Source organism: Triticum dicoccoides, chromosome 2B, assembly GCF_002162155.2.
Source record: "Triticum dicoccoides isolate Atlit2015 ecotype Zavitan chromosome 2B, WEW_v2.0, whole genome shotgun sequence".
NCBI classification, from domain to species: Eukaryota; Viridiplantae; Streptophyta; class Magnoliopsida; order Poales; family Poaceae; genus Triticum; species Triticum dicoccoides.
In genome coordinates, this window is record NC_041383.1 from 255,002,536 (window position 1) to 255,012,921 (window position 10,386).

At 46.7% G+C, this 10,386-nt stretch overlaps 1 protein-coding gene across 1 annotated transcript; it reads left to right on the forward strand.

Moving 5' to 3' along the window:
* The first annotated feature begins 6,538 nt into the window (after positions 1–6,538).
* LOC119367647 (ice-structuring protein-like) lies at positions 6,539–8,634 on the forward strand. Its single transcript, XM_037633112.1, has 2 exons — positions 6,539–6,816; positions 8,153–8,634. Exons 1-2 carry the CDS (start codon positions 6,637–6,639, stop codon positions 8,276–8,278), a joined length of 306 nt encoding a protein of 101 aa, XP_037489009.1. The 5' UTR covers positions 6,539–6,636; the 3' UTR covers positions 8,279–8,634.
* Positions 8,635–10,386: the final 1,752 nt, after the last annotated feature.

The following is a 10,386-nucleotide window of genomic DNA, read 5'->3' on the forward strand; positions in this document are numbered from 1 at the left end:
TCACTGCACTGCAGTATCCAGTCATGGTTGGGCTTCTCACGTCCCACTCCTTCATCACTTGGTTGACCACTAGATCTGAATCGCCATAGACCATCAGGCGACGGACGCCGAGTGAAATGGCCATGCGCAATCCGTATAAGAGGGCCTCGTACTCTGCCTCATTGTTGGAGGAATCAAAGTGAATCTGGAGCACATATCTGAGCTTATCTCCTCTAGGGGAAACCAGGACAACCCCAGCACCGGAACCATTCAACATCTTAGAGCCATCAAAAAACATGGTCCAATGCTCCGAGTGAACTTCAGTCGGCTGCTGCTGTTCAATCCACTCGGCGAGGAAATCTGCTATTGCCTGGGACTTAATGGCTTTCTTTGCCTCAAACTTGATATCAAGGGGAAGAAGTTCAATCGCCCATTTCGCCACTCGACCAGTTGCATCTCTGTTGTGCAAAATCTCTGATAGTGGAGCGTCGCTGACGACTGTGATGGAATGATCACAGAAATAATGAGCAACCTTCTTTGTGGTCATGTATATTCCATACACAAGCTTCTGATAATGAGGATATCTCTGCTTGGATGGAGTCAAGACTTCAGACAAATAATATAGTGGACGCTGAACTTTGAAAGCTTTTCCTTCTTCTTCCCGCTCGACCGTAAGCACTGTACTGACGACTTGTCCTGTGGCTGCAATATAAAGCAACAGAGGCTCTTTGCTGATTGGAGCAGCAAGCACCGGCTGGGTGGAGAGCAGAGCTTTTAGCTCGGCAAACGCTGCATCAGCTTCTGGAGTCCACTCGAACTTGTCTGCCTTCTTCATCAGTCGGTAAAGAGGCAATGCCTTTTCACCAAGTCGTGAGATGAATCGACTTAATGCGGCCAAGCATCCAGTAAGCTTCTGGACATCGTGAACTCGCACAGGGCGTTTCATTCGGAGAATAGTGCCGATCTTTTCTGGATTAGCGTCGATCCCTCGCTCGGAAACGAGAAAACCTAGTAACTTGCCACCAGGAACTCCGAATGTGCACTTTGATGGATTGAGCTTGATATCGTACCTTCTGAGGTTGGCAAATGTTTCGGCGAGGTCAGCGAGCAGGTCGGAACCTTTTCGTGACTTGACGACGATATCATCCATATACGCTTCCACATTCCGACTGATTTGAGTGAGTAAACACTTCTGAATCATTCACATAAATGTGGCTCCGGCATTCTTGGGGCCGAATGGCATGGTGATATAGCAGAAGCACCCGAATGGAGTGATGAAAGCTGTTTTTACCTCGTCGGGTCCGTACAGACGGATCTGGTGGTACCCGGAGTAGGCGTCTAGAAAAGACAATCTCTCACATCCCGCGGTCGAGTCAACAATTTGATCTATGCGAGGGAGAGGAAAATGATCTTTTGGGCAGACCCGGTTGATGTGCTTGAAATCAATGCACATTCGGAGCGATTTGTCCTTCTTAGGAACCATGACGACATTAGCGAGCCACTCGGAGTGATATATCTCTCGGATAAATCCTGCCGCTAATAGTCGAGCCACTTCCTCACCAATGGCCTTTCTCTTCTGGACGGCGGACCGTCGAAGATGCTCTTTGACTGGTTTTGCTGATGAGTTGACTCTTAGGCGATGCTCAGCCAGTCCCCTGGGAACACCTGGCATGTCAGCGGGCTTCCATGCAAAAATGTCCCAGTTCTCACGGAGGAACTGGATGAGCGCTTCTTCCTATTTCGGGTCGAGTGTTGTGGAGATGTGGGTCGGTGCTGCATCGGGGTCGGTCGGGTGAATGTGAACAGGCTTCGTCTCACCGGACGACTGAAATGCAGATTCTGTGGCAGGTTTCTTGGATCGCAGCAAATCACTCGGATCTGCATTTTGCTTGTATTCTTCAAACTCGACCGCTGTCACCTGGGAATCAGCAAGCTTTGAGCCCTTCTGAAAGCACTCTTCTGCCTTTTTTCGATCACCGGTGACAGTGATAACTCCTTTGGGGCCGGGCATCTTCAATTTGAGGTACACGTAACATGGTCGAGCCATGAACCGTGCATAAGCTGGTCTCCCCAAAATGGCATGATATGCACTCTGAAAATCCACGACCTCAAACGTCAACTTCTCTTTGCGAAAATGTTTCGAATCACCAAACACCACGTCCAGAGCTATTTGGCCGAGTGACTCGGCTTTCTTCCCTGGTATAACTCCATGAAATCTCATGTTACTGGTGCTCAGTCGGGACATCGGAATGCCCATTCCTTTCAGTGTGTCTGCATACAACAAATTCAGCCCACTACCACCGTCCATCAGCACTTTTGTCAGTCGAGTGCCTTCGACAACTGGATCGACCACCAAAGCTTGCCTCCCAGGGGTGGCAATATGAGTCGGGTGATCAGATTGGTCGAATGTGATGGGTGTTTGGGACCATCTCAAATAATTTGCTTTTGCTGGGGTAACCATGTTCACCTCACGGTTAATGACTTTCAATCGACTCTTGCTTTCCGCATCTGCAAAGATCATCAGAGTGGAGTTGATATGCGGATATCCTTCCTCACTGTCCTCCTTGTCTTCGGCCTTGTCCGACTCCTTTTCCTTGTCTTTAGACTGTTTTCCTTGAAACTGCTGGATCAGGAGTCGACATTGGCGAGTGGTATGCTTTGGGTAAATGATACTCCCCTCTTCGTCTTTCTTCGTGTGGATGTGACACGGCATATCCATCACGTCATTCCCTTCTTTATCCTTTACCTTTTTAGGGTTCCAGGATCCTTTTGGTTTCCCTTTAAACTTTCCCTGAGTCACGGCCAGAGCCTCTCCAGGAGCTGTCGGTTCAGCCTTCCGCTTCTGTTTCCGACTGGTGTTTCCCTTCTCCGACTGACTCGGCTTGTGCTTGCCGCTTCGGAGTTGGTCTTCTTCTTCGCCGTTGGCGTACTTGGTAGCAATTTTCATCATCCGACTCAAGGTCATGTCACCGGTTCGACCAAATTTCAAACTCAATTCTCTGTTCTTGACACCATCCTTGAAGGCGCAGACTGCCTGATGATCAGACACATTCTCCACAGTATGGTGCAAAGTGATCCACCTCTGAATATACTCCCTGAGAGTCTCATTGGTCTTCTGCACGCAGACTTGCAGCTCCGTCAATCCAGCCGGTCGCTTGCAAGTTCCTTCAAACGTTCTGACGAACACTCGGGACAGATCTTCCCAAGTGTAAATGCTGCTAGGAGGTAACTGAGTCAACCACGCTCTGGCAGAACCTTCCAGCATGAGGGGCAAATGCTTCATGGCCACCTCGTCATTCCCACCACCGATCTGAACCGTCACTCGGTAGTCCTCAAGCCAAGTTTCAGGCTTAGACTCACCAGTGAACTTGCTGACTCCTGTTGCCAACCTGAAATTGGGAGGGATCACTGCGGCTCGGATAGCTCTGCTGAAACATTCCGGACCAGAAACATGCACTCGACTGCTCGTGGGCGCATCTCTGTCGGGTCCACCTCAATGGGCTCTGTTCCGGTCGACCAAGCCTTGCACGATAATGGATCGCGCGTCGAAGCCTGGTTCTCTGGGGTCGACTGGAACTCTTCGCCCCACACTGAACTGACGTCTGTCATCTTGCTGCCGAGGAGCGTAAGACCCACCCCTCGGAGGGGAACTGAGCACTCATCGCCTATCATCTCGGTCGTGTCGGTCTCCATATTGGTCTCGCCGATTCTCGCGCCCTTCACGCCGCGGAGGCGATCTGGGACTGTGAGCCGACTGAACCGTATTCGCAGCGACGGATCGACTGTGAATTCTGTTGCGCGACTGCGACACGGCTGAATTCTGATCTCCTGCTGCCCGGAGCAGATCCCTGATCTGCATCAAGCCTCTGTCGGCTTCCGACTGAGAGGGCTGGATGGACTCTGCTATACGGGTCGCAGCTGCTAAATTCTGGATTGGGGTTCGATATACTTGAGTCGGCGGGAAGAGTCGACGTCGACTGGCGTCGGGAACTCGTTGCCGCGCGCGCTCGTCGAGTGCTCGCTGAAGATTCTCCAAGCGAGCGCGTTCGGCCAAGTTGGCCAAACGTGCCTCCTCCAAGGCGCGAGCCTCGGGGGTTTCTCCTGCGATGGGAGTATGCAGGGCATCCACGTTCCTGCGGCGAAGTTCTTCTCTTTGCAGAGAGTCGAGTGGCTCGGGCTGGTACTCTTCGTGGTCTCGTGCGGGGTCGCCTCCATCGCCTGTCCCACCATCACGGGCGAAGCCAGGGGGACTGCGGGGCCCGTCGACCATCAGGATTTCCGCCGCTGGATCACTGCTATCGCACTCGGATGCAGTCTCTACGGAGCCAGTCGACAGATCGAACAGGCCGTAGAGAGATTCGTCGGGCTCGATTGCCGCAACTTGGGTGGTGGCCGTCTGGCGAGACACTTTATGTGGGGCGTTACCAGTAACGCCCCGGACTTAACGCACCTTAAACCCTCTCCTACGTGGGCTGGTTGGGGTCCTGGCGCACTCTATATAAGCCACCCCCCTCCACAGGTAGAAGGGTTCGGCACCTTGTAATCCATATACACATAATCCACTCGACCGCCTCCGGGCTCCGAGACGTAGGGCTTTTACTTCCTTCGAGAAGGGCCTGAACTCGTACATCTCTTGTGTTTACAACCTCTCCATAGCTAGGACCTTGCCTCTCCATACCTACCCCCCATTCTACTGTCAGACTTAGATCCACGACAGCCGGCGGCCGACGGCGGCGGGAGGGGAAAGGGCGGAACCCTAGCTACCTAGTCGCCATCAACATCCTTTCATCAACTGGATAGTAATAGCGACAAATGTTGCCTAGACCGTGGCTTTAGACTTACTGTTGTATGACTTTGTAAGGTCTTGTATGAATAATTAATAAAATGGCTGCATGCATCGTCCAGACGCAGAGGCCGGAGGTCCTCCTCCTTTTCCAAAAAAAACCCGGAAACGAAACTGAATGGACCGAAACCAACAATTTGAGTGTTTATTTCGGTCATTAAATGTAAAGAACCGAAATTTATTATTTAAATTTTGTTTTTACACTTGATTAAGTGAAAATACCTAGAAAACTTAAAATGAAAATTATTTAAAAAGATCCCAGCGGAATTGTATTGCCTATCCAAGGGGGGCTATTTAAAAAAATCCCAGTTGCCCGATACACCTGTCTAAGCCTTTGTGTCCTTTTCTTATCTTACTTCCTCCGTCTCAGTTTGTAAGACATGTGCGTCGTTCTAGGTTGACAATTTAACTAGCTAAATCTGTATCATATTTGATGAAAAATATATGTTTAGAAACTACATCCACTTAAGAATCTAATGATATACTTTTGGTGACATATAACTCATATTTAGTTAGTCAAATTGATGATCTAAAATAACGCGCACACCGTATAAACCGAGACGGAGGTAATAGTTTTTCTTCACCGACATGTTTTTGTTTAGTACCACCTTGGATTGCTCTTGAGGAAACAAGCATGTGACGGACTATAAAGGCAGTTGCTACCCATCAAATTCGTTTAAACGTGCCCGTACCAAAACATGTGGCATAAGCAAGTTTGCCTAAACTATGGCTTTGTTCGTGCCCGTACCAAATCGGTTTTCTAATTGTATAGAAATCGATTGGTTTGTATTTTTGTGACCTGAAAAACCGAACTGGTCACATGAATGGGATAAAAAAAGTCATGAATTTGATAAAAAAAATTATGAAATAAAAAAATCATTCATTTGAAAAAAGTTCACGTATTCAAAAAATAAGTTTCACGGATTTCAGAAAAAATCATGAATTCACGAAAATGTTCACGAATTTAAGCAAATGAAAGAAAATAAGAAGAAATAAAGTAAAATAAATAAAGATTAAAATCAAAGAACAAAAGGACAAACAAAACCAAAAAACAAAATCAGACTAAGAAAATGCAGAACAAGAACAATAAAAGAAGTAACTAGGCACACACGGAGGTGGGTACACCTTATGGTAAAATGACCATACTGCCTTTATACGGTTTGTGTGGTGAGTGTACCGAAGCAAGGCTGAGACATTGTTTCTTAATATATCTTTAATATGACTATCTGTCGCATGGATGCTGCTGGATTTTGTTTGTTTTATTTTGCCCCTGTTAGTACATATTTACTTTCACTTATAGCCGTAGAACGATTGTTCTATGAATTGCGGTTCCAAAAGAAAAGAAAAAACTCCCATCTTCACCCGTTAATCGACCAATTCCTTGACGAGCCAGAGAAGCCAGTCACAGGAACATGGTGCTTGAGCAAATCGTGGAGATGTTGCAACTTGCAGGCTGCTGTTGCATTGCAATATCTTTAGTGTGTGCGTGCTTTATACGAGTGATAGATGGTGCAGCAATTTTTTGAGCTTCGGTTTCACGTGATGTCAAGGGGAAGTCACCCTCTGGCCACACGCAGTCCACAGTTCACACTTCACAGCTACTGCCGCCTTTCAGTTTTCCTGGAACAGATTTTTTTTTCGAAAAGGAGTTTTCCTGGAACAGATGCCTGCTCGGGGCCGTCCTACGGGAGCCTTTGCTACACCCTAAACGAGAAACGAATTATTCTGCTCAGTTGGCTGGCCAAAGCGCTCGTCTCTCACCGGCACACAGACGCTTCTCCGTCTCTAAAAAACCCTCTCCGCACGGGCACGCCATGGACAATCCTCCGGCCGGCAACGTGGTCAATCCTCCGGCAGCTGCGGCGGCGGGCAACAACGTGGCGGATCCTCTTCCTCCGGCGGCGGCAGCAGAAGCAGACATCGTGGCCAATCCTCCTCCGGCGGCGGCGGCAGCAGCAGCAGCAAACAACGTGGCCAATCCTCCAGCGGCGCCGGTAATGTGATTCACAAGATCATTTCTGTCAACATAGAACGATGCTGCTTCTTTTCCTTACTTAATTGTGCCTTGTTTTCTCTACCCTACCGGTAATAATTAATAAATCAGTCAAGTTAGCAGTTCGTGACGATCGTTTCTGTGGAATTAAGGCGTTTTGGCATTTGGTTCAAGCCAAAGCCTACAGCGCCAGTTCAAGTTCCTTACATACGTACGCGTTCTTGGTGTACATCGCCGGCATTTTTTTCTGTGATGATTCTGCTGATGCAGAAACCATGGAATCGGGAGTAGATACATGAGCGTACCTGACTGACGGGCTCTGCAGACATGCATCTTTCAGTAGCAGCAGCTTCCTTGAAACTAGTGACCTACCTAGCTAGGTGGTTTTCTCTAGTAGTACTAGTACTATTGTGTCCGAGATCGGGCGATCTGTTCGTGTGCTCAGTCAAGCAGAAAATGCTGGGGGAAGAACAGTGTTTGTACCGTCTAGAGTATGTGTAGATTGATCGTTGAAATTTTATTTGGCGGGGGAGATTGAACCTTGTAATAAACCGAGTAGGATTTGAGTCTAGTGTCATCTAGTATTGCCTCTTGGAGGGAGTGCAAAACTTGAGTGAAGTATCCGCGCAACTTCACTGAAGCTTGCAAAATTTTGGCTCACAGGAGCGCAACATTATTGAGAGACGGTGCAGCCAACGTGCATTGCATAATTGCGTTGCCATTTCGGGGTCTGCCGCCTTTTCTTATGAGAGAGCTGGAGTGGTGCCATTTTTGTGTGCTTTTTCGACTTACATGGAACAGGGTCCTCATCCACCAGAGCCGAGTGACCCCCACCACTAAATCCCTCCATTCATAAATTATAGGATGTTTTGGATATTTCTGTGGTCTGAGATGAGTGAGCAAACACACTAAAACGTGTCTATATACATTTGATTCATAAAAATATTAGAACATCTAATATTTGTGAACAAATGTAGTATTATTTTTTGCATTTTTTTTGGTAGATTACCAAGCTGGCCGCTTTGATGAATGGAGTATTATTTTAGGAGTGTGGTTTTTGTACACCCAATGAGGATTACTCAAAGACCATCTAAGGGAAAGTTGTTTGAGATGTTTTTGCTTCCCTCTACGATGTTTGTAAATCTTGAACCTAGTGAATTATTAAGTGATGGTTGACCGGACCCCTCAAGATTTCGTTAGGCCAGTGAATAGAACCCTGACTGAATTCCTGACCGACGAGCCAAGCATATAATAATTCTACCAAGGCGTCGCGACAATGCCTGGTACGTAGACATTTTGAGCATTTTGAGCTGCTGCTTATACTCTATGAACTGCAGGGTCCTGCTGCAGTGGATGCCCGATGGAAAAAGGAGGACAAGACGCATGCCATCATATTTCTGGTCGCTGCGGCGATCGCTCTGCTTCTTGTGGTGCTGTTGATTATCCATCCGTGGAAGAAGTAGCGAAGAGTTAGTCATTTGCCAGGTCAGGTTTCCGATGGTAAGATAGGAGCGCTAGAATGAATAAATAGATCATCCAAAATATGTACCATTGTACCTGGTAATACTGTGACGCGTCTTGGCCAACTGCGTGCAACTAGCTCAAGTCCAATCAGTGATGAATCTTGGAGAAAAATCAAGGGCAGGCTCAAAGTCAATGGCAAGAAGAAAAAAGCCACCAAGTCTCAATTCCTTTGTTCAAAGAAGGCTAGAATTTGCCATAATACTACTAGAAACATGTACTATTAACTACCAATTTCCTTTTTCCATTGCTGGAGGGCAGACTCAAGCCTATTAAAACCTGCCCAGTTCATTCGCCACTGAGTCCAATGTTTGAACAAAGCTTGTAAATTTCAGCAGTCAGGGTGTCCTTCCTCCAAGCTTGGGTATATCATATATGTCCACATCAAGTAGAACATGCTATCAATATGGCTCGGGCATTACCTTCAAAAAAATATATGTCCACATCAACTGCGGTCTTTGCCCGCTCTGTAAGCAGGTGCAGGAGTCGGGCGTCCACCTATTCGCCAAATGCCGCTTCACCTTGAGGCTTGGGCGGATGCTCATTGACAAGTATGGGCTTGTGCATCTGGACCCTTCTGATTGGCACCTTGAGGATTCCCTCCTCTCTTGGTGGGATAAGCGCACCAATTCAAGCATCCCGGATCGTCGAGCCATGGCCTTCCTTACCATGCTCGTATCCTGGACAATTTGGAATGAAAGGAACGCTAGAGTCTTCCGCCACAAAGAGACGCCGCCGCCAATCCTTCTCAAGCTTATTATAGATGAGGCCAACCTATGGGTTATTGCAGGGGCTAAACAATTAGGAAAAATTGTATTGCGCGAGTAATTGCATGCCGTACTACGGCCTTGTCTAACTCTGCAAAACTCTATTCTCCTCTATTTTAATAGATGAGGCAAATCTCGAAAAAAAATTGGCTTGGGCACAAGCCACCTCTATTCACGAATTTTACTGTTGTCTTCCGTTCAAAAACCAAATAATTTAGCTACTATATAAGCGTGCAAGCTACTCCCTCCACCCTAAAATGTAAGACTTTTTATCATAATGTCAAAAAACATCTTACATTTTGAGACGAAGGGAGTACTGTATAAGCTGCCATTGTGAAATGAGAAGGTATCGAATAGATGAAGATAAAAGCCCAGTTTCCCATTTGTTTTAGCTTCATTGTGTTTAGAAATTCCGTATTAACCATGGATGTCGATGCATGAAATTCGTGAATTCTGTATACGAGGTATACATGTAACATGCTGAGGGTATATATAGATATAGTGGAAAACGTAGGTATGGGGCGATACAAAGATCTCGCCAGCAACTCTCGAAGTAATGAAATAGACACAGATACCAGATTTACCTAGGTGTAGGACCACGAGTGATTAACATCCCTACCTTTGTTGATCTTCATATTAACTTCAAGAGAGAATATGGTGACCAACAAGAGCTGAACCCTAGCGGTACGAGCTCCCAAAATCGATCGAAGGCTCTCAGCGTGAGCGTCAATGTAGAGCAAGCTCTTGAAATCAATATAATGTTGTTCAGTGATTGTCAATGTAGAGTGTCAAACCCTTGAGTCGATCTGGAAGAACTTCAGGTATAACTTCAACAAATTGTGTGCAGTGCTTTGGTTACCGACTGAAAGTTTGAGCGGTTACCGAGTATTTTGTCCCCCCCACCCCCCATAAATGGCGTTTTGAGCAAAAAATGAAAATTTTGATTTTGAACGACCGATATATAGTCAAGTAGAATGGAAACCCATGTTGGACACATAGTAATCCGTGGTGTAGTGGCTAGTGGGCTCGACAACATCGTGTGTTTTCGAATGCCTCCTACGCAATTTTTTTTGCCTAATTATGGGTATACATCGGAATTTATAAAAACAAAGAGGTTGCCGGGAATCGAACTCGAGACCAGCAAAGCACCAAAGTGGTAAGTGTTGAGATGAGGAAACAACCACTACTACATGCTTAGGTTTGTGAGTAAACCTAGATCTATAGCAATTTGACTTGTTCCAAATATTTGAATTCAAATTTATTTTAATAAAATTGAACGGTAT